General features: G+C 50.1%; 2 protein-coding genes and 2 pseudogenes across 4 annotated transcripts in view; 2 read left to right on the plus strand and 2 right to left on the minus strand.

Moving 5' to 3' along the window:
* LOC138846706 (uncharacterized) overlaps positions 1-23,802 on the plus strand; it is a 480,670-nt gene that overhangs the window by 54,690 nt on the left and 402,178 nt on the right. The gene's annotated exons all lie outside the window — the stretch shown is intronic.
* Positions 333-1,926, minus strand: LOC138846494 (protein FAM117B pseudogene; annotated as a pseudogene).
* On the minus strand, positions 2,329-4,540 carry LOC138846495 (CKLF-like MARVEL transmembrane domain-containing protein 8 pseudogene; annotated as a pseudogene). The gene has a single exon (XR_016215054.1). The product of XR_016215054.1 is annotated as a CKLF-like MARVEL transmembrane domain-containing protein 8 pseudogene (transcript).
* On the plus strand, positions 7,218-23,508 carry LOC138846496 (acyl-coenzyme A diphosphatase NUDT19). The gene is made up of 3 exons (XM_070062489.2): positions 7,218-7,352; positions 20,560-20,767; positions 22,566-23,508. The coding sequence occupies exons 1-3, from the start codon at positions 7,218-7,220 to the stop codon at positions 22,634-22,636; spliced, it is 414 nt and encodes a 137-aa protein (XP_069918590.2). The 3' UTR covers positions 22,637-23,508.

The raw sequence follows: 23,802 nt of genomic DNA on the forward strand, positions 1-23,802 counted from the left end.
AACAGGCACGCCTTCCCCTCCCACCCCCATGAAAGCACCTGTTCGGCTCTCATAGGACAGCAAGTTGACTGAAGCTCACCCTGCTGTGCTGTCCGTGTGTTGGAGCATAACGGAAACTGGTTCCTGTATTTGCAGACAAAATATATATTTTTAAACTATTTAAAGAAGAAAGAGGGAGAAATGGGATATAATTACATTCTCAGAACTGTATGTGGACTATATTGAACCTCTTAAAAGCTAAAAAAGTTTAAAAATTAAAAATATAAGTAAATAAATAAGTGTAACTGGTGACCAAAAGTAGACAAAAATGGAAGGGGATGCAATCCTTGCCAGAGAAGCACACAGGTTACGATCTGTGGTCCATCTGAGTGAACGCCGATTCCATGCGTGAACATGAAGAGACAGGCTCAGAGATGACTGCCACAGAAGACAGAGCATTCCTCAAAGACTTTGACTCTTTCACAACCCTCAGGAGGTTCCCTTTTGAACATGTAACTGTTGTTAGGTTTGGGTGAGGTTGCATATTTGGGTAAAGGAGAGTTGTTCCCATTCTCTTTATCCCTGGGATCAACAAGCAGATCATCAGCTGAGCAGGGACTCTCCTCGCTGCCTTCGTTGGAGATGGTGAGGAACGACGTGGGGGACACGGACTGGGAGCGGCTGCTGTTGTTGCTGCCCTTGTCCGCCCCGCCGGGGGTCTGTGTGTCGATACTCCGAGTGCTGCTACTTCTCTGCACCAGGGGCGGAGGGGCACGGTGTCCATCTGGAATGTCTTGTGGTATAAGTTGTTCTTCCTTTTCCCCAGCCTCTTTAATTATTATTTCTATCTCTTGATTCAATCCTTCCACGCTATTCCGGAACCGGGAACCTGTTGATTTGGTGATGGGAATTACTGGAATAAGTGCACTCTTTGGAACAGGAGCCTGACTCTGGTTAATAGCTGCATGGTTGCCATGGAATGGAGACTGTCTTTCTTTATCTCGATGATGTCGACTGCTGTGTTTACTTCTCTGCAACTGCTGACGTAATTTGGCAATCTCCTTTAGTTGATCTGTACTGCCCCAGGACGCTGAGCGCTTGTGAGACCCTTTCTTCTTTTCACAGTATTCTTCAGCCCAAGCACTCTCTGTCTGTGTAGCTTTGTCCCTCATGCAAGGTGCAGCTTGCCCGTGACTATCACGAGGCCAGTGTCCAGCAAGGTACGGAGCAGCAAGTGTATCCAGGGAGGAAGTGCGTCGGATAATACTAGAAGGGCTTGATGAAGGTGGTCGTGTTTTGTCACCTGCTTTGCAAACCGGGGCACTCGGGCTCCTCTTCTCCGGGGAGCCTCGGCTCTGCTCCGGGGACCTCCTCCGGTGCCGGACACGGGCTGGGGGTGGGGCCGCGCTCACCTCGCCAGTCCACAGGTGGGTGGGCGACGAGGAAGGCGACGACACGGTCCCCAGCAGCGGCGGAGGGGGCTGCGGTCGTGGGGGGCTCCCACGAGCCCCCGGCGCGGAGCCGCGCGTGGGGCTGGTGCCTCGCGTGGACGTCGCGGACGCGCCCGTCTGCGTGGCCACCGTGGGGCTGGTGCGCGCGGCCGTGCTCCCGCCGCCGCGCGTGGGGCTGGTGCTGCGTGAGGCGGTGCGCGGGGCCCCGCCGCCGCCGCCGCCACTGCCGCCGCCGCTGCCGCCTGAGGGGCCTGAGGCGCCGCCGCCACAGCAGCCGCCGTTGTTGTTGCCGCCGCCGCCGCCGCCGCCGTTGCTCCGCGTGGGGCTGCCATGTTGCTGCTGCTGCTTCAGCTGGAACGGAACCGTCGCCCTCATGGGCTGCAGGCGGCTCCCGGGTCCCCCGGCCGTGGCGACCGTGCCACCCCCGAGGGAACCGGCCGGTGTGGGGGACCCATTGCGCCTCACCCGCTGGGACATGGTTCCCCCCCCTCCCCGGTGACTGTAGTAAGCCGATTTTTTTCAGCCATAATCCTGAACAGCCTCAGGAGCACTGACCGGGGAGCTGTGTGTGGCCCTGAACAGGCTGGGGAGATGAGACCGTGGCCTTCCCAGTGTCCTCCCGAGACTCAGAGCGGCCCAGCTAGACTCCAGGGCTGTTTAACCCACAAGTCTGTCGCCTTCCTGGAGGCCCACGTGCATTTTTTTTTTTTTCTGATAGGATGTGTTTATATTTACATGGTACATTTTAAAGCAATGGCTACATTGGTCATACATATTAGAAACCATAAAAAAAAGTTAAGAACTAAAATGTACATCATACACTTGTATATATATTTTTTTACACAGAGGTAAAAAGGCTTATTATAAAAAATCAATACAACGGGGTTTTAATATACAGGGAAAGAATGGATCATGTCTCAGGCACTTTTAATCTGTTAATGTGAGCAAACAGCTTGGGTGGGGGAGGGGAGACGGTCAGGGAAGCTTCCCAACAGAAAACCTTTTGGTTAATGTTTTGTTACCACCGATACAAAAATAAAATCTGAGTACTTTTCTCAAATGACTGACGTCATGATGGCAAAGCTGACTTGGGAAAGCACTACACGTTGTTCAGCTGCAGGGTGGTGCTGGGAGAGACGTATTTACATAAATGTCCCCATGGCCGTCTTTGTGCCCTTAACTGCTGCCTTCACAAACCAAAAAGGATTTGCGGAGTAAGACTCGCAGGTAGGAAGGGTCGAGGGGCAAAGGAGGGTGGGCAGGACGACAGAGGTGACAAACAAAAGGTGGCTCTGAAACGTGTGTTCCTGTTGAAATAAATAGGGGCGCTTGAACGGAAGTCTAAGGACACATACATTAGTGTTGTGCTTTGTAGAGAGGAGACCTTAGAGAGAGACCCTGAGGGAGACCTCAGGCGGGAAGAAGGTGCCTGTACATGGCAACATTTAATCACAAAAGAATCTGGCATATTAAGAGTTAGGTTTACAAACTTGTCACATTCTTAATATTAGCAATTTCTCTATTTGTACATTGCCTAAGAAAATACTGTTTTTGTGACTTTAGAAAAGACACTTAAGGAGTTCATCAGGGGCTCCGGCGTTTTGCAAATAAGGATCCAGTGTCACTGTACAAACGGCTGCGGGCGAAGTATATAAAACATTAGTTAAATACAACTCTCCAGGAATACAGTACATCACACCTACAGCTGCTTTTACAGTTCGATTCTTTCTTTTCCTTTTTGTTATGAAAACGCCCCATCACTGCACAGTCCTGGATCTCCACGCTATAAAACTGAAGTATGGGTTCCCAGCGTAGCAGATGGTCACCAGGAAGGCAAAGAACGACGAGGCCGCCCAGCTGTTGAAGTTGTGACTGTCTCTCTCCAGGGAGACGGACGACGCGTCCACCACGGCGGCCGAGAGGTACAGGATGAAGGCGCTGCTGTTAAAACACAGGCCCACTGTGGTCCAGGGCACCTGGGGGATCCTGGTGTAGGTCATTGTTATGTAGAGGATGAGGAAGAAGACGGTGAGGACCCAGTAAAACACAGCTACAAACATGACCCAGCCGAACGCAGGGACCCGGAAGTACTCCGTGCCAGCAATCAGTGTCCACACCAGCAGGCCCAGGACGATCTCCGCCACGATGAGGAGCCCCGGCGCGGTGCGGAGGAACTCCCGGTCGTAGGCGAAGCTGCTGCTGCTGGTGGAGAAGTTCTCGGCGAAAGAGCTGGCGGTGGTGGTGACCGTGTGCGAGCGCCCTCGCGGCGGCTCCTCCATCTTCGCGCCCCGGCGACCCCCGGCGCGGCCGGGGCTACGCACGCGGCCCTGCGCCCCCGGGTGGGGGGTGGGGGGGGACACCGGCGAGGGGGAGGGGAGCGCGCCGGGGGTCGCCCGCCCGGGCCCGTCCAGGCGCCGCGCGTGTCCCGCGAGCGCGCGGCGCCACCCCCGCTGCTGGGCGCGTGGCTCGGGGGCTGCGCGGGGGCCCGAGGGAAAAGGCGGAGAGCGAGCGAGCGAGCGAGGGGAGGCCGCCGGGCGCGGCGGGCGGCGGAGGCCGGGAGAAGAAAATGGAAATGTGTGCCACTCGATGTGTATTTCTGATTAACAAACAAACAGGGGTATTTCCTAAGGTGACCATGGTTGAACTTTAGCTCCAGAGAGTGGAAACATTGGTTTAATTTTCCAGAGAATTAGACTTAAGAAAGTAAAAGAGAAATTCTGTTATCAATAACTTGCAGTAATTTTTTGTAAAAGATCAAATTACAGTAAACCCATCTTTCCTTAATGAAAATTTCCTATGTTTACAGTCTGTCTCTTGGTATGCAAACAATCTTGTAACTTTGATAATGAACAGTGAGAGATTTTTAAATAAAACCTCTAAATATGTTTTGTCATTTAATAACATACGATTTTGTCACTTTTCAACTACTTTCTGACTCACGTACAGCAGGTCATTTTTACTTGTATGTGTTACCATTTTCACAAGTCATCAGTGGCATGGGCTGGATCCAGGGCATGAGGGTAGCTTGTCTCAGGAGCTGTCAGAGAACTTCCTGCTGCTAGTCGTAAAATCTGTGTCTTTACACACTAACGGTATAAATAATGTAACTGTCTCTCTGTGCTGTAAAAACTTGTCAAATCTTAATGCTAAGCATCTGTATGAGAGCACTTTGCATTTTGGGGAGGAAACCCATTCCTTTCCAGACGAGTGTTTTTCATTGGCTCCAGGTCTTCTATGTCCCTGTGGTCCCCTGGCAGCCAGTCTCGCACACAGTCTAAGGATTACCTATCTCCTGACTGGCAGTGCCGTTTCTTTCCTTTAACATCACCAAAAATACCCAGGAGTTCCTGGAGCTCTTACACGATGGAAGGCAAGTCTGCGGCACTTCCTCACTCAGCTGCTGGGCTTCTACCAGCCGAACCTCCCTGTGCTTCTGATGTGGTTCCTCATAAGCTGGCTTGCTGTCCATGCTGAATGTTGAGCAGTTTGAATGCTGAAAGACTTACACTATCATACAATAATGGTTTTGGATTCCATAATGAAAATGAATGTTTTTCTTATAAAAAATTATATGAATGTTGAGAAAAAAAAAATGGGTGCATTTGCTGTTCTACCCTGGGGAGACAGGATCTGTCCTTAGCTGGGTTTGGGAACTGGTCCAGTCCCTCAGTGCTTCTCTCCAAAGTACCCTTGGCTTGAGGAATCCACGTTTGGGATCAAAACTCACTTTAACCGAGCGTCTGGTTTCATGCTGTCATCTGTGAGGTTCAGCTGCCCCAGATTTTGTTTCAGTTCATCAGAGCCAGGTACAGAATCCTATCTCGGTTGGGCATTGGCTGTGCTCATCACCAGAGATGTGTGAGAGCCGGCTGATTTCAAGCTATGAATTGTCTGCACCTCAAAGAGGTTTCCGTAGAGGAGAGATGATCTGTCCTTTCCCGGTATCTCCTAGTCTCATCTCACCCACAGACCAGTCTCGTCATAACTAGAGAACCTTCTTTAGGGATCCCTTTATTTATTCTTAGTTTCAGATGTAAATTAACACGTGGGTCATTTTATTTGTCTTAAAGCAAGCACATTTTACATCTTACTGGTGTAATGTTTGAAGCTTGAAAGGGCGGAGTCGGAAGCGGGCGCACTGTGGGTGGGGCATTGCTGATGGCTGGGCTGCTGTGTCTCTGCTACAGATGAGAGGAACCCTGAAAGTTCTCTCTTGTTTGTGGATGTGGGGAGTGATGGGCTTATCTGTACTGTGAAGAATGAAATGTACAAATGTACAGAGAGTAGAGTACCTCTACCTGTAGGGAGAGAGGTTCACTCAAGTGTCTGAATAAAGCGAATGGGGAGTGACACTGAAAAAAAAAAAAAAAAAACACTGTTGGCTGCAGTGTTCTTATCTTGTGTGCTGGTTTCCAAAAACCATGTGCTGCTGAATTTACCAGGGATCCTCATACCTCACAACACAAACCACTTACTACCAGGCCTCTCTGTGTCTGCCGGAGAGCTGAGCTCAGGCTCAGAGGCGAGAGGACCTCCCGAGAGAGGCCTCTTTGGTTTGAGGACCACAGCTCGCCCTTCCTGCCTTTGACCGTCACCCCACTCCTCTTCTCCCCCGTCTCTGCCACCAACAGAAACAGATTCATCGTGGATCGGCAGGTTGCCAGTCCTGCCGACCAAAGCGAGGGACGTTGTAGAAAGAGCTGAAGAAACCCTGTCTGTTCCCAACTCCACCTCCCCATATTGTATGTAATGTGAACTCTGTCCATTTGGGTCCTTTTCTTACAGATGGGCCTCTTGAGAATTCTTGTATTCCAAGTTTTTAGCCCTCAGGTTACTAAGATAAATATATGTATATATAACCATTATCATTTCCTGTATCTTTCTGGATAACACGTTCAGGTGATGCTGGGTGAGTATTAATCTGAACCCAGGTATCTCCTTTGGTCTTCCACAATCACGTTGAACTACTTGGTATGGTAAAAAGCCAGGTGTGATGTGATATCACCCCAGCCTTGGCATTGAGCTCTTGATAATGAATACACTAAGTTTAACTCCAGTATAGGGTAATGGAATCCTCCACCCTCCAAGTTCTCCGTTTATTATAAAGACAACCAGAGAGAATGACGCCACCGGCCCTGGCTTCGGGAGGGCGCGTTGTGAATCTTGTGGCGAGAGAGCCTTGCAACCTTGCAACCCTCTCAGTGCAGGGAGCCCAGGCCTGATGTGAAAACCACACACTTAGAAAGCAAGCCTTAGTCTGCCGAAATGGCAGCTTCTGGGTGCCGGGGACCCGGCAGCAAGCAGTGTACCCGAATCTTTCTGATCCATTGGATTCTTTTTTTAGTTTAAATCAAGCCTGAGGCTGATCAACAGTAGCCACACACCCACATCATGTGTTCTGTGAATGCTAGCTCTCTTGAATTTGGATATTGGTTATTTTTTATAGAGTGTAAACCAAGTTTTATATTCTATAATGCAAACAGGTACCTATCTGTTTCTAAATAAAACTGTTGACATGTTGACATGACCGTTGGGCGCCCACGTGGCTTCTGGACGCCTCGAGGCCGGCGCGGGGGCGGGCGCCATTACGAGAGGCCGGGGGCGCGGGGTGGAGCCGACGAGGAGCCCAGAGCGCGCCCGCGGCGGCGGCGTCGGGTGGGAAGACGAGGCGCGGCACTGGGGGGCGTGGCGGCCGGCCTGCAGGCGGGGGGCATCCAGGGCAGGAAGCTGGAGTCCAGGTCGAGCTGGTGGGCGCGGCCCCCGCAGAGGCCTGAGGCGTCCGGCGCGATGGCAGGGGCCGCCCCCGGGGCGGCGGCGGGGGCAGCGCGGCTCGCCACGCCCGCCACGCCCGCCGCCGGGCGCGTCGTCCAGGGCGAGAGGGCCAGAGGCGCGGCGAAGATGCTCCAGGTCCTGGTGCTCCAGGTGAGCGAGCGGCCCGCGCACGGACGGTCGGGCCCGGGTCGGTGCAGGCGGGAGGCTGGAGTGCGGGTGGGGGTCGCTTCAGAAGGGGGCGCGTGCGCTGTTCCGGACGACCCCGGAGGGCGGTTGCTGCGAGCTGTCTCGCACTAGGTGTGCGTTCCTGACTCGGGCACGTTGGCAGGTGTGTCGGTGCTCCGCACACCCCAGCCCACGTCCGCCCTAGGTTAGGGCCCTCGCGGGGAACCCTGGACCTGGCTCCCGCCCTTCCCCCGCCGCCCGCCGCCCTCGGGGCTCGGCTTCCGGGACCCCCCCCCCCACTGCCGCCCTCTCCTCATGTGGCTGTCCTGGTCCCCAGGGCGGGCATGGGCCGCCACCTTGGAGACTTGAGGTGCCGGGAGGGCTCCCGAGGAAGCCGGAGGGGAGGCCCTGGAGGAGGGAGTTTACAAACCAGAGCCAGGGTGTGGGATGGGGAGGGGCGCCGCTAAGGAGGGGGATGGGTGGTGTCTGTGTTCTGTGGATTCACCCGACCAGAGCGTCACACCCCCCCGAAGCCGCTGACTCCTTGCAAGGAGGCCTGGCTCTCAGACTTTTCAATTTGTTTTATTTATTTCACAGAGTTAGAGACACAGACAGACAGACAGAAAGGTCTTCCTTCCTTTGGTTCACTACCCCCCCCCCCAAAATGGCCGCCACGGCCGGCGTGCTGCGCCAATCTGAAACCAGGAGACAGGCGCTTCCTCCTGGTCTCCCATGTGGGTGCAGGGCCCAAGCACTTGGGCCATCCTCCAGTGCCCTCCCGGGCCACAGCAGAGGGCTGGACTAGAAGAGGAGCAACTGGGACTAGAACCCGGCGCCCATATGGTTCGCTGGCGCCCCAGGCAGAGGATGAACCAAGTGAGCCATGGCGTCGGCCTCGGCTCTCAGACTTTGAAGGGATTTCAGGTCTCCCTGGGAGGCTCCTCTGCACTAGTCAGATGTTATCCATCAGTCCTAAATATGTCACTCCCAATTCCTTCCTGTGAAAGGGCTCTCACCCATCCTGCCACGTGCACGCCCGTGGGTGCAGGACTTGGGCAAGAAGTGCTGGGTTCGTGCCCTCCTGCTTGGGAACCCGTCTGTGTGTTGGGCCCTGGAACCTGCTTATGTCTCCCCTCAGCTCTGCCCGGCCTCCACTTATGACTGCGACCTGGCTCACCCTTGGAGCAAATCTTCTGCCCCTTATAGGAGTATGTGCCCCAGTGAGGTCCAGGTTCCGGCTGTCCTGATCCAGATTGATGTGGCATTTCTATGGATACGGTGCCCCCTCCCACCCTGTGCCCATCAACAGGTGATGGGGTACCCTCAGGGTGGTGTGCATGTAGGATGGGAAATTATTTAGCTTTCACATTATTTAGTTTGGAGGTGTCCTCTTACACATGAGGATGTCATATGAAGTGAGGTGAGCCAAGCAGAAAGGCCCACGTGCTGTATGATTCTGTGGGCGAGTTGAATGGCAGCTGCCAGAGGTTGGGTTTGTGGGTACAGGGCAGAGATTCAGTTTTGCAAGGTGAGGAATTCTGGAGATGGCTGGTGCTCGCGGTTGCACAACAGTGCCAGTCTACGTAATGCTACTGAACTGTACACTTAAAATTGCCCAAAAGGATGAATTTTATCTGCAGTTTGCCACGACTTTTTAAAAAGATTTACTTATTTGAAGAACAGAATGAGAGAGACCAACAGAGAGGGAGATCTTCCATCCACTGGTTCATTCCTCAAATGGCCACAACAGCCAGATTTGGCAGAGTCTGAAGCCAGGAACCAGGAGCTCCATCCGGGCCTGTCATGTGGGTGGCAGGGGACCAAGCACTGGGACCCCGAGGCACATTCCCAGGGAGCTGGATCAGAAGTGGAACAGGCAGGACTCGAACTGGTTCTTGGTGGTCATGAGACAGGAACCCGGCAGAGAAGAGAAGCAGCGACCCAGAAGACAGCGGCCTCCCTGAGTGATGCAGACAGAGGCGAGAGCTGTACCTGGAGAGCCGCATCACCAGGAGCCCTGTAGCAGGGCAGCTGTGCTGTTCCTGAAGAGTCCGGCCTGCAGGAGACTCTGCCACATCTGGCGGGGCCGAGACCTCTCCTGGCTAAGGAGGGCAGAGAAGAGCTGTTGGCTGCCAGGAAAGGGAGGAGGGCTCGCACGCCCCAGCTGGTTAGGTGCCGCGTGTGATGTCTGCATCGCACATCAGGGTGCCTGTTCAGATCTGACCGCTCAGCTTCTGGTCCAGCTTCCTGTGTGCTCACATGGGAAGGCAGCGTATGATGGCCCAAGTACTTTGACCCCTGCCCCTGTGTAGGAGGTCAGAGTGGAGTTCCTTCCCTCCTCCCAGACTTGGCTGTTGTGGGCATTTGGGGAGTGAACCAGCAGATGGAAGAGCTCTCTCCCCATCCCCCACCTTGCTCTTGCTGTCCATCTCTCTCTGTCACTCTGCTTTTCAAATACATAAGTACACACAGCATATATGAGGAAAGCAGCCCGGGCCACACACTTCTGTGTTTGAAATCTGGGAGGCCGTAGCACCCTGATGGCTGGGCACGTGGCCTTGGAGAGTGGCAGAAAGCAGTAGTCCTCGGCCTTCCCTGGGAAGCTCCTGGAGGAACTGGCAACTAGAACTGTGTGTGTTGCTGTCTGCAAAAACTGGGCCTGGCTTGCATTTTTAGGTTTTAGAAGCAGATTTTTTTTTTTTAATGAAACATTCTAGCAGCTTCATCATTTAACATTAAAAAAAATTATTTATGTATTTTCATTGGGAAAACAGGTCAGCAGAGTTCTTCCGTCTGCTGGTTTACTCCAGAATGCCCACAGCAGCCAGGGCTGGGCCAGGCCAAAGCTGGGAGCCTAGAGCTCAGTCCTGGTCTCCCACATGGGTGACAGCACCACAGTGCTCGAGCCATCATCTGCTGCCTGACCAGTAGGCACGTTGGCAGGAAGCTGGATTGGTGGTTGTGTGGCCTTGATGTGAACCAGGTACTCTGAGTGTCCCAAGCCGTGACCTGACTGCTGCCCCAAACGCCCACCCCTAAGAATGCTTTGTAAACGTCTTTCCTAAATTACTCTTTGGAAAATTTTCAAACACAAAAACAGCATCATGAACGCCTGTGTGTACTACACCCACACTAACTGGTTGGTAACGCTTTGTTGCATTTGCACTTCAGAAATATGTGTATGTAAAAATTACTTTTTCTTTTTTGGTTGAGCCATTTGAGAATGAGTCTAGAACTCAGAGCACTTAAGTGATTTTTCTAGGAACAAAGACTTCCTCTTATAGAACTATAATGTAATCATCACACTTGAGAAATTTAATGTTGGTGCAACTCTGTTACCTGATACACAGTCTGTACTCCCTTTGTCCTGATAAGGTCTACTGTAGCTTGTTTTTTCTGATAAAGAACCCAGAACTACACACTGCATTTAATTGTCATGGCCTTGTAGAGTTCATTCAGGCAGTACATTGGTCTATCTTTGATGATACTGAAATTTCTGAAGAATAAGGGCAGTCACTTTGCAAAATATTCCTCAGTAATTATAATTATAACTATATTAATATATTTAGGTTAGACATTTTTAGTAAAAATGCTACATAAGATATGCCACGTCAGAGGACAAGATGTTTAAAAAAAAAAATTTGATGCTGGGCCAGCATTGTGGTATAGCAAGGTAAGCTACCACCTGTGATGTCAGGACCCCATATGGGCACCTGTTCAAATCTCGTCTGCTCCACTTAAGATCTAGCTCCCTGCTAATGTGCCTGGGAAAGCAACAGAAGATGACACAAGTGCTTGGGCCTCTGCCACCATGTGGGAGACCCAGATGAAGCTCTTGGCTTCAGCCTGGTCCAGCCCTGGTCATTGCAACCATTTGGGGAGTGAATTGGTGGGTAGAAGATCTCTCTCTGTCCCCCTCTCTGCCTCCCTCCCTCTCTAACTCTGCGTTTGAAATAGATAAGTAAATCTTTTTTAAAAATTCAGAATAATTTAAAAATTTTAACTTTTTATTAGAAAATGCATTGGAGATGCAGAAAAGTGTGGAAAATAGTATCGATATTGGGACACCTACCAAACTCTTATTTATTTGAAAGGTAGAGACACAAGGAGAGACAGAGCTCTCCCATCCCTTTGTTCGCACCCCAGATGCCCACAGTAGCCAAGGCGGGGCCAGGCCAAAGCTTGGAGCTGGGAACTCACCCTGAGTCCCCCACACTGAGGACAGGGACCCAGTCACTCAAGCCATGGTCAAGAGGCCTCCTAGAGTGTGCACTGATTAGCAGCAAGCTGGAATCGGCATCAGAACGTGCACGGAAACCTAAGCACTCCCATGTGGAACGCAGACCCGGCCTGAGGATTCACTGCTATGACAAAAGCCCACCCCTGTTTTTTAATTGATGTATAATTTATTTACAGAAAAATTCATTCCTTTTTGTGTAGACTTCTGTATTTTGAAAAATGCATAGCATCGTGAAATCACCCCCACAGTCCAAATGCAGAAGCATTTCCTCACTTCCCCATATTCCCATGATGAAGCTCCTTTGTAGCTGTATCTTTCTCTACCTGTAATGCTTTATAAAGAAAAGATTGTTTTCTGCTGCTATTAGTTTTTCCTTTTCTAGAATGTCACAGAAATGGGTGCGTGCAGAATCCCAGAGCAGTAGTGGCCTTTCACTGTGGCTTCTTCAAAGACGACACATTGGATACTGCTTTGTGTTGCTGCACAGGGTCAGTGGCAGAGTAGTATTCCGTTGTGTGCACACACAGCAGTTTATACTCACAGGCCACTTGAGTTGTTTCAGTTTAGGGAGATGATGAACAACATTGCTATCATCTTTGCCTACAGGTAGTTGTATGGACTCGAGTTCATTTCATTTGGGAGAATAAATAGGATGGAATTAGCAGAGAGCTGGATCCGAAGCTGAGCAGCCGGGACTCGAACCGGCTCTCCACTATGGGATGCCATCATTGCAAGTGGCTGCTTACCCTGCTGTAGCACCACCCTGGCCCCTGCACTTTAAATTCTAATTTCCATGAACTTGTTGAAGTCCTCTCCTACCGTTGTGTTTTTTTTTTTGAGAGAGAAAGATCTTCCAGCTGGTGGTTCATTTTTTTTTTTTTTTGAGCATTTTTTTGGTGGTTCATTGCCCCAGACACCTGGGGCGGCCAGGACTAGGCCAGGCTGAAGCCAGGAGCCTGGAGCTCCAGCTGGATATTCCCATGGGTCGCAGGCCTGAAGTGCTTGAGCCATCTGCTTCCTCCCAGGATGCGCACTATCAGGAACCTGGACTGGAAGCAGAGTAGCCAGGATGCGAACCAGACACTCTTAATATGGCCTGCTGTCAGCCCAAGTAACAGCTTAACCCGCTGGCCACAGCGGCCCTCCCCCTCCCCTTTTGCTAATGAAATGTTGAATGAGAAATCTGCTATCAATTCTATCTTTTCTTCTGTGTACTTAATATATGTGCATTTTTTTTGGTGTATGTGACTTTTTAATACTTTCTCTTAATGATTGTGTTTAACAACTTGATTATGGTGTACACTGATTTGCTCGTTTTATTATTTCCTTAACTATTTCATCTCTTTCCCTATCCCTATTGTGCGGGATTCCAGTCACACGTGTGTTAGACTACTTCATAATGTCTTACAGTACATTGATGCCTGATTCAGTTTTTCTCGATCTTTTTCTTTTCCTCTGTTTTACTTTGTTCTATTTGCTGTTTTCAAGTTAGCGCTCTGCTTATAAAGCACCTAACCTGCTGTAAATGGCAGCCAGAGTGTTTTTCACTTCAGTTATTTTTCCTCTCTGGAAGGAAAAATAAAAAAAAGAAAACAAAATTTATTCTATGTATTTGAAAGGCAGAGTTACAGAGAGAGAAAAGGAAAGTTAGAGAGGTCTTCCATCCACTGGTTCATTCCCCAGATAGCTGCAATGGCCGGAGCTGGGCCAGGCCAAAGCCAGGAGCCACAGGCTTCATCTGGGTCTCCCGTGCAGTTGCAGGGGCGAAGCACTTGGGCCATCCTCTGCTGCCTTCCCAGGCACATAAACAGGGAGCTGGATCGGAAGTGGAGCAGCCAAGGCTAGAACCAGCACCGATATGGGATGCTGGCATTGGAAGTGGTGACTTAATTCATTATACCACAACGCTTTCCCCTGGAAGTTCCTTTTAATTCATAAATACTGTTTTCTCTCATCATGATGATACTTGCCTTTATATCTCTGAACTAATGGCACAACCTTATTTTAATTTAGTTTAACCCTTTATTTGTTTAAAGATTTATTTGAAAAGCAGAGTGATAAAGAGAAGGGGAGAGATGATCTCTTTGATGGTTCACTCCCCAAATGGCTACAATGGCCAAGACTGGGCCAGGCCAAAGCCAGGAGCCTGTAACTCTGCCTGGTCTCCCATGTGAGTGGTAGGGGCCCGAGTCATTTGGGCCATCTTCCGCTGCTTTCCCAGGCACATTATTGGAGCTAGATCAGAAATGGGGAACTGGCACTCTGATATGCAGTGTTGGCAGCAGCTTAACCTGCTGTGCTACAATGCTGGCCCCTAATCATTTAAAAAATGTATATAAATAAATATATATTAGGGGCTAGCGCCATGGCTCACTAGGCTAATCCTCTGCCTGCGGTGCTGGCACCCCGGGTTCTAGTCCTGGTTGGGGCGCCGGATTCTGTCCCAGTTGCTCTTCTTCCAGTCCAGCTCTCTGCTGTGGCCCAGGAGTGCAGTGGAGGATGGCCCAGGTCCTTGGGCCCTGTGCCCTGGCTCCTGGCTTCGGATCAGCACAGCGCGCCAGCCGCGCAGCCACCTGGGGTGGGGGTGAACCAAAGGAAAAAGGAAGACCTTTCTCTCTGTCTCTCTCTCTCTCTCACTAACTCTGCCTATGAAAAAATAAAACAAAATAAGTAAATAAAAATAATAAGGGCCATCACTGTGGCATAGTGGGTAAAGCCACTGCCTGCAGTGCTGGCATCCCATGTGGGCGCTGGTTCAAGACCCGGGTGCTCCACTTCCGATGCAGCTCTGTGCTATGGCCTGGGAAAGCAGTGGAAGATGGTTGAAGTCCCTGGGCCCCTGGACCCGTGTGGGAGATCCAGAAGAAGCTCCTGGCTCCTGGCTTCAGATCAGCACAGCGCGACCATTTAGGGAGCGAACCAGCAGATAGAAGACCTCTCTCTCTCTCTCTCTCTGCCTCTGCCTCTGCCTCTGCCTCTCTGTAACCCCACATTTCAAATACATAAATAAATCTTTAAAAATAAAATAAATAAATGTATAATTCATTTAACCTTAAAGTTGTGAAATGCACAACATATCATAAAAGAAAAAGAAAAGTGAACTTCCTACAGACGCTAATACATGAGATCTGTGCAGCACAGCAATTAACCTTCACATCCTGGAGTCTTGTTCAAAGACCCCCGGAAACTCGGATTACTGATAATCACAAATATCACCCACGAAGGGACTGTTGGTTAGGTTCAAGAGACTTCTCAAAGGGCTGCCTTCTTTGAAGGAATTGCAGAGTGTTGCTAGCATAGATTGGCTGTGCTAAATGTCATTGATGGATGGCCCCCTGAGAGAATGAGAATGCCCCGGTCAGCCCTGTTTTCAAGGTGTGTTGGGTGGCTGCCACTTAGCACAGTCCTTACGTCTCTTCTTGGGATGCCTACACACCATTTTGAAGTGCCTAGGTTCAAGTCCCAGCTCTGCTTCCCCTCCCAGCTTTCTGCTAATCTGCATTCTGGGAGGCAGCGGGTGACAGCTCAAATACCTGGGCCCATGCCATCCATGGGGGAGTTGTAGATTGAGTTCCAAGCTCATGGCTCTGACCTGTCCCAACCCTGGCTAATGCAAGTGTCTGGGGGAGTGGACCAGCAGGTGGAAAATCTGTCTGCCTTTCTCTGTCTGTCTCTCTCTCTCTCTCTCTGCCTTTCAATTGAATAAAAATACATAACTAAGAAAAGTCTTTTTAATGATCTGGGAGGGAAATTAAAAACAAAACAAGCTGGTCTTCTCTAACTTACATAGTTTAGCACACAAAGAAAACCTCTGTCCCCAAAAGATAGGATTAAGCTTCCTACATAGGATTACGCTTTGTTAAACCAGGGATAGCCTTTCATTTTCACGGTATGTGTTTTCTTGCACGGTCCTTAGAGGCAACAGTTCCTAATACACCTCCTGATGAGCTCAGCTTCCTGGAAACACACACCTGCTGGGTTCTGGGTTCTCCCTCTCCAGTGACTTATTCGCTGCCTCACAGCTGCCAGCATTGCACATCCACCACTAACGTGATGAAACAGACAGCTAACTACTGCTGCAAATTGGCATTAGTGAAGCCCATGGTGGAGTGCTGTCATCCTGGCGGTGTTTCCTGGACAGACTGGACAGACTGTTAGTATGAAAGCCCCATGCTGAGAGTGTGCGTCCCCAAGGAAACTTCCGTATTGGCCACAGTGATGCACTTGCTGGAGCCCGGGTTCCTCTGAGCGTGACTGTACATGCAGACCTTCTTGATTCTCTTAACGCAAGTTTCAGATTCAATATAGGAGCAAGGTCTAGACAGAGTGGGCACCTTCTTCCTGTGCAAAGTGGCTTAGCTCACCTCTGGTGCCGTTGTGGGTCCTGCCCATACTGTCTGTCCTGCTGGAGCGAGGCAGCCAGTGGAGCCCATCCGCCCTTTGGGCAGCCAGTGTAAGCAATACCGTCTTCACAGGCTGCAGGAACCCAGCACTGCCCAGAGGGCTGTAGCTGGAGTCCTGGCTTGCTCCAGTGTTACAATGTTACACCTCTGCTCCTACCTTGATGCTTTTGAAGTGTGAGTGTGTGGGGAGCAACCCGGACTGGACTGAGTTACTGGAATTAAGACTTATTCTATGCATCTGCTCTCCCACAATATGGCGCTGGGAGAGGAGGCAACAGCTTCTACCCAGCTGCCTCTCACCAACTTGACAAGCTGCAGGACCTGCTCCTGATTGGAGGAGAGCAGCGTACTCGGCGTGTGGGCAGCCAAGTTAGGATTGGCGGAGGAGGACTATAAAGGAGGAGAGAGACGGCATGCACCAGGAACATCTAAGGGGAAAACCTGTGCAGCCCCCGAGAGAGCCGGCCGGCGGTGTGCCGCTCCCCTGCGGAAGTGGGGAAAGTGGCCAGGGGGAACCGCCCTTCCACGGAGGTGGAAGGGACAGTAGCCAACCCGCGAAGGACCAGCAGCCAACCCGGGAAGGACCAGCAGCCAACCCGGGAAGAACCAGCAGCAAACCTGGGGAGGGCCGAGCAGACAAAAGAACAGCGCAGGGTCCAGTGTCGTTCCTCCACGAAGAGGGGGAGTGACATAATGGTGCCGTGACTTGGATATGAAGCCTAGGCAGGGTTTTGTGTCGTTCCTCCATGAAGAGGGGGAGCGACACGAGTGTAGCTGGCTTAGGGAGGGTGTACAGTAGCCTTTATTCTAGTGCTGATGTAGCCGCACTTCTCACTGTGACCTTTGTGGTGTCTGCTAGAATACTCCTTATATTCTACAGGGCCCCTACACGGTAGGTAGAGGGTAACTGTTATTTTCTCGGAATCGTCTTTTCCTGGCTCGTGTGGTTTCGTGTTATGCATCTACAGATAAGTGCCTAGCAAAGATTCTAGGACCCAAATCTGAGTTCTATTAGCCGTGGGTCCCTCCTCGCAGGGCCTCCCCAACTGCACATTCTGCCCCCTGGGGTCAGTGAGAGTCCTAGATACTGACCAGACTCTGCCTCCTTGTGGTGCAGCCCTGGAATGACTTCAGGCGAAACCACAGGCAATGTTAGGGCTCGCCTTGTTTGTCCTTTCTCAGAGATCACAGCTCTGCAGTGTTCAGTGTCTGGAAATGGCTGTTTCAGAGCTTTTATCCAGTTCTCTGTTTCTTACATTGCAGCGGGGAGGGGAGGGAGTGGGCATTCTCTCCCGACTGGGAGAGGAGGTTCCAGTGAACAGTTCTTCACCCGGTTTAGACCAGTGGTTCTCCGCAGGAGGCCCACCCGGTCCCCAGGTACATTTGGCAATGTCTGGAGATGGTTTTGGTTGTCACTGCTGGGGAATTGCTATTGGCATCTGGTGGGTAGAGCCAAGGAATGCTTTTCAACACCCCTGTTTCGGTGCATAATACAACGAGGAATTATGCGGCTAGAATCCTTAGTGCTGAGGTTCAAAAGCTTAGCGGAAAGAGTAGAATTTGGGGGGCTGGTATTGTGGGATAAGCCTCTGCCTCCCGTATGAGCACAGTTCAATTCCTGGCTACTGCTCCACTTCCAGTCTGGCTCCCTGCTGATGCACCTGGGAAAGCAGCAGGAGATGGCCAAAGGACTAGAGCCCCTGTCACCCATGTGGGAGACCTGGATGGAGCTTCAGGACCAGCGAGTGGAAAGTCTCTTTCTGTCTCTCTCTCTCTCTCTCTAACTCTGCATTTCAAATAAATAAATACTTAAAAAAAAAAGTAGACTTTGGAGCCAGGCACCTCCAGAGTTTTATGCCGAGACTCTAGTCAGAGGAGCTGCCTGAATTTCCCTGTCTATAAAATGAGAATATGCAGCATGACCCTGAGAAGTGGAAACATCTGACGTGAAACATTTTAGGTTTGGTGCAGCAGTTAAACCACCACATGGGATGTCCGCATCTCAGAGTGCCAGGGTTCACGTCCCAGCTCCACTGCTATTCCAGCTTCTTGCTGGTGTGCACCCTGGCAGTGGGGATGATGGCTTGAGTACTTGGATCCCTGCCACCCACATGGGAGACATGGGTGAGACCCTTACTGGGTCCCAGCTTTGGCCTGCTCCAGCCCTGGCCGTTGTAGACATCCAGAAAGTAAATCAGTGGAGAGCTCCGTGTGTGTGTGTGTGTGTGTGTGTGCGTGCCTGCCTCTCTACTTTTCAAAAACGTTTTTAAAAAATTTAAAAAGCAGGGGCCAGCACTGTGGTATAGTGGGTGAAGCTGCCGCCTGTGGTGCTGGCATCTCACATGGGCGCTGGTTCGAGTCCCAGCTGCTCCACTTCTGATCCAGCTCTCTGCTATGGCCTGGGAAATCAATAGAGGATGGTCCAGGTCCTTGGGCCCCTGCACCCACATGGGAGACCTGGAAGAAGCTCCTGGCTCCTGGCTTCGAATCTGTACAGCTCCGGCCATTGTGGTCATTTGGAGGTGAACCAGCAGGTGGAAGGCCTCTCTCTGCTTCTGCCTCTGCCTCTCTGTAACTCTGCCTTTCAAATAAATAAATAAATCTAAAAGCAAAGAAACAAGTATCTAATAACTGATAACTTATTGAGACCTGTGGGTTGGACTTGGTGGTTCGATGCCTGTCATTTGCCATTCGTCTTGATTATCACTGAACTCAAACAAAACCGTAAAAACAGACTGACTTGGAAACAAGTTAGAGAGGTGGGGGCAGTCCTTTGAAACCCAGAGCTTTGTTTCTCAAGATGTAGTCTTGGCCAACTTAAGAGTGATCTTGGGTGCTTGTGAAACTTGTAGTTTGCTGGGCCCTCTGCCAGGGCCCTGCGTGTGTAAAGGTGTAACAGGTTTCCCATGTTGAAGCTGGCAAACCTTTGACCCATCTTGTGCAAAGTCCAAAACATTTTCAACTGCAGGGGCTTAGGCATGAGAATCAGTTTGCCCTGGTGTAAGGGAAGATTCAGTAAGCTGATTAAAGAATTCTGTGCTCATTGAAATAGCTCTTTTTCATCATGTCTGTGTCCCTCTCCCCACCCCACAATTCTTGGGAAGGAGGGCAGGTTGCAGCAGTGAGGCCGCTTAATGTTAATGGGCTGACAGGGGCTGGTTGACACCCTATAGGGTTACTGCCCAGCGCCTCTTGACCTCGCTGGAAGTAACTGTTGCTCCCGATTCCTCACCCTCATGGTAACGTGTGGCCCGCATCACGCCGCATTTCTGTGGCTGAAGGCACCATACGGCTCAAGAAAGCTTTGTGTTGTCCATCGTGACATCCTCAGGGACGCACAGGCACTGCCTTGTCAGTCTAATCTTCCTGTCCTTGTCCAGACCAGAAGGCTCGCTCTCTCAGCATCTCCTGCTCTCAGGCTGAACAGCTCTCCCAGGTCAGCTTTGATCCTCTCTCCTGGCTTATGAGGATATTTCAGAAAGTTCACAGAAAATGGAATTAAAAGATCAGTTTCTTTTGATGAAAAAAAATAGCTGAATCCATGTGTAGTTCTTTGTCATACATAATTTTTGTGAACTTTTTCCAAAGACCTTTCATATGTATCGATTTAAACATTTAAAAAATCTTTTAATTCCATTTTCTTTTTTTTTTTAAGTTTTGTTTTATCGGGGCTGGCGCTGTGGTATAGTAGGCTAAGTCTCTGCCTGTGGCACCGGCATTCCTATGGATGCTGCTTCTCTTCCGATCCAGCTCTCTTCTGTGGCCTGGGAAAGTGGTGGAAGATGGCCCAAGGCCTTGGGCCCCTGCACCAGCGTGGGAGACCCGGAGGAAGCTCCTGGCCTCTGGCTTCAGATCAGCTCAGCTCCAGCCGTTGTGGCCATTTGGGAAGTGAACCAGCACATGGAAGACCTCTCTGTGTCTCTCCCTCTCTCTCTGTAACTCTGCCTCTCAAATAAATAAATAAATAAATAAATTAAATCTTTAAAAAAAACTTTTATTTATTTGAAAGGCAGACTGACAGAAAGAGGGAAATACAGAGAGATTTTCCCATATGCTGGTTTACTCCTAAGTAACAAGGGCTGGGGCTGCGCCAGGCGTAAGCCAGGATCCTGGAACTCCATCATAGGTGGCAAAGGCCCGAGTACCTGGGCCATCATCTGCTGCCTTCCCCGGGCCCATTAGCAAGGAACTGAATCGGAAGCAGAGCAGCTGGGACTCCAGCTGTTGCCCCAATATGGGAAGCTGGCATCACAGGCAGCGGCTCCACCTGCTGTGCAACCACGCTGGCCTCTTCCTTCCATCCCCCATGGCCCTTGTGGAACACCCTCATAGTTGCGAGCTCTCAGGGTCAGTGGCCCAGCAAGCAGCCTCTGAAGAGGACCAAGTCAGCTCTCTTCACAGATCTCGTGTAGTCTCAGAGGGATCTGGAAGAACGCATGCGGGCATCAAGTTTAAATCTCAATGAGATCTTGGGCACTGACCCAACAACCTCAGATCTCGCAGTATATATGGAATGAACCTTAGGAAACCCTCCCTTTGTCTTCCACAGTGGTCCTCTCCTTCAGAGGCAACCAGAAGTTTAATCTCGAAGGAAATTTGGCTGCCCCCACCACAGTTCTACGAAATCAGAAGACTTGAGAACTTTGCCTCCCTGTCTGACTTGCACATCTTTTGTTTGGATCGTGCATCGGAAGGAGTGGAAAGATGGCTGCCCATCACCTTGTTCACTGCTGATGGGGTGGTCCAGCTTTTACCTGGTAAGTCGTGATGCCCCGGTGCTTTTGTTAGGACTCACGTTCGGTACGCTGGGCTGTGCAGCACAGGAATGCCAACACAGAGACATGAATTTCAGTCTGGGTTTTAGAGGCTACAAGGTATGTATCCAATAAGGTCAATGCCTATAAGATAGCCCTAGTACTTGTTATAATGAGAATTCTGGATAATATGTTATACACATATATTGTGCTCATTTGCTTTTTCTTTTCTTTTTTTAAAGGATTTATTTCATTTATTTGAGAGAGAGAGAGAGAGAGAGAGAGATCGTCCATCCGCTGGTTCACTCCCTAGATGGCTACAATGGCTGGGGCTGGGCCAGACCAAAACCAGGAGCCAGGAGCTTCTTCCAGGTCTCCTGTGTGGGTGCAGTGGCCCAAGTGCTTAGACCATCCTCTGCTGCTTTCCCGGGCTCATTAGCAGGAAGCTGGATCAGAAGCAAAGCAGCCAGGACTCAAACCCCCACTCTGATATGGGATGCCACTGTTGCAGGCAGCAGCTTAACCCACTGAGCCACAACTACATACATAGCCCCATACACATTTACTTTTATATAAAAACATTTCCTAGACATTGAAAAAGTTCTTTTTCATCTGTATCACTTTAATTCTGAATTGTGAGCACTGGGAAGCTGGCAGCGTGTTTGAGCTGGGGCAGTTGTTAGTGGCTGGTTGCTGCTGGCCTGGTGCACATCAGGAGAGCTGCTGGTGCTCCACACTGGGGCCTTGTGGCCTGTCTCCCTTCATGGCTGTCGGCTCGGTTCCTGAGAATAGTGGTAACGTTTGTATTGCAACCTGCAGGGCCACGATTCAGCAACCTTTCTATCAGTGGTAGTTTTTGTCTTTTTCGAAGGTTTATTTATTTTTTTGTAAGGCAGAGTTACCTCTCAGAGAGGCACAGGCAGAGAGAGAGAGGTCTTCCATCTGCTGGTTCACTCCCCAAATGGCCACAACGGCTGGAGCTGAGCCAATCCGAAGCCAGGAGCCAGGAGCTTCTTTTGAGTCTTCCACGCAGGTACAGGGTCCCAAGGATTTGGGCCATCTTCCACTCCTTTCCCAGGCTATAGCAGAGAGCTAGATTGGAAGTGAAGCAGCCGGGACCCAAACCAGGGCCCATATGGGATGCCGGCACTGCAGGTGGTGGCTTTACCCACTAAGCCACAGCACCGGCTCCAATGGTAATTCCTTTAGTTTATCAGAATACAATGAAATAGCAAAATATACAAAGAGTCATGAACTAATATACAAGTTAGATGCACGAACAGTATACCAGTCATGAATGCTTATGCATGCAGAGAAAATCTTTGCTGGGGGATGAAGGTGGTGAGGTATTCAAAATTAAGGAGGGAGGCAGGCTTTGGAGATAGTGGTTAAAGCGTTCATGTCCCATATCAGAGTGCTCTGGCTGTTGATTCCAGCTTCCCACTGGAGGTCCGGGGGCCCGTGGTGCAGGCTCCAGTGATTAGGTTCCTGCCACCTGCCTGGGACACTGGGACAGAGTTCCTGGCTCACAGCTTTGCCCCGTGAGTGAGACCATTGCAGGCATCTGGGGAATGAGCCAGCCGCTGGGAGAGCCGGATGTGCACCTCCTCTTTCTCTCTCTGCCTTCTGCCTCTCAGACTGACAAAGGGAAATATAAGAAAGAAATTGAGAGAAGCTCATATGGTTAGGACCATTTAGCAACTATCTTAGTCCCAAACAAACAGTGATTCATGTGCCAGCAACCTATTGGAATTACTTGTAAAATAATACTCAATGAAATGAAAATTTTATTGTTTTTCAGGGGATGAGCTATACTTGAAAGATTCAGACTTTTTAGAAAAAGTTTTGTCTACTGAAAAAGGTATAGAATAAGTCATGAGGGAAGGCAAGAAGTTTCACCGAATAGTGATCCACAGCCGCCATCACTGTAGCCTTCACGTGACCGTTCAGCCGCAGTACAAGCACATTTATCCCAAGACCTATGTGGCGAGTAAGAGCCACTTGTAGGGCGCCGCTCGATGGCACGCTGGCCTGCTGGAGGTGGTGCTCATAACAGTGAGAGCTGATTAAACTTACTTGAAATGTAAGAAACCTGTAAAAGTTCTGATGCAGTGATTCTTAGCTCTCTTGCTTATTTTTTTTTCTGTAAACTTTACAGTATGCCACCACAAGTATAAAGTTTATAAAGTATTAATGATCTTGCTACCAAGAATTCCATGGCGATTTCTCATCTCAGAAGTTTAAATAAGATGTTCGACTGCTGTTGTTCTGCTGGTCCACTATATTTGCACTTTCTTTCCCAAGGTGCTGTACAGAGTAACCCGTGGGTTTCTCACACTTGCTGCTAGAAATTAACTAAAAGGTTAAAATGACGATGTCACTGTTTTCTCCCTGCATTTTATCTTGTCAATTAACATTCAATAATACAGTTGTACAAGGAAATCTATTGTAGTTAGTATTTTAAAGAAATATGAAGCCATAACAAAAGCCATCACTGTTTTTACTCTAGAGTGGTAGTTAATGAATGCAAAGAAGTTAGAGAGATGTGGTATTTAATTAATGCGTTTTATTTTTGGTACATTTAATATAAGTATTTTTTCACCTCCTTTGGAGAGGAATGTTTACTGATTAAAGGTGAGAAATGATCATTCTTTTTCAAGATCTTGACTGTATCATACAATTGATTTCATTTTTCATGAAATGTCTCCATTCCCTACCAGTAAAATAAAAACAATGATAAATACAAATGGAGTGTGTGTTATTTAATCCTGATTATAGGAAGTGGTTTTCAACCCCGGGCATTTCACTCTCAGAGGACATTTGCTGATGACTGGAAGCCGTTTTGGTGGTCACCTCTCCAGGGGACAGGGGTCTGCTGCCGCCGTCTAGTTGGGAAAGGTGCCCAACACAGATAGCGTTACCTGGCCAGGAGTGAGTGCTCCGAGCTGAAGTCCATCAGCGTACACTGTGGCTTTGCCAGTGAGGACACCGGGAAACAGACCCACGCCGCTCGTCAGCGCCAGAGCCAAGAGCAGAAC

The sequence above is a fragment of the Oryctolagus cuniculus genome, chromosome 10 (genome assembly GCF_051225735.1).
Source record: "Oryctolagus cuniculus isolate XC-2025 breed Fujian yellow rabbit chromosome 10, ASM5122573v1, whole genome shotgun sequence".
Taxonomy (NCBI): domain Eukaryota; kingdom Metazoa; phylum Chordata; class Mammalia; order Lagomorpha; family Leporidae; genus Oryctolagus; species Oryctolagus cuniculus.

What these genes read in the sequence shown, in the direction of transcription:
- LOC138846496 (XM_070062489.2), top strand. Translation starts at nt 7,218, where the DNA reads ATGGCAGGGGCCGCCCCCGGGGCGGCGGCGGGGGCAGCGCGGCTCGCC. An exon ending in TCCAGGTCCTGGTGCTCCAG is followed by an intron (nt 7,353 to 20,559) that starts GTGAGCGAGCGG and finishes TGTCTTCCACAG; the next exon opens with TGGTCCTCTCCTTCAGAGGC. An exon ending in GGTGGTCCAGCTTTTACCTG is followed by an intron (nt 20,768 to 22,565) that starts GTAAGTCGTGAT and finishes ATTGTTTTTCAG; the next exon opens with GGGATGAGCTATACTTGAAA.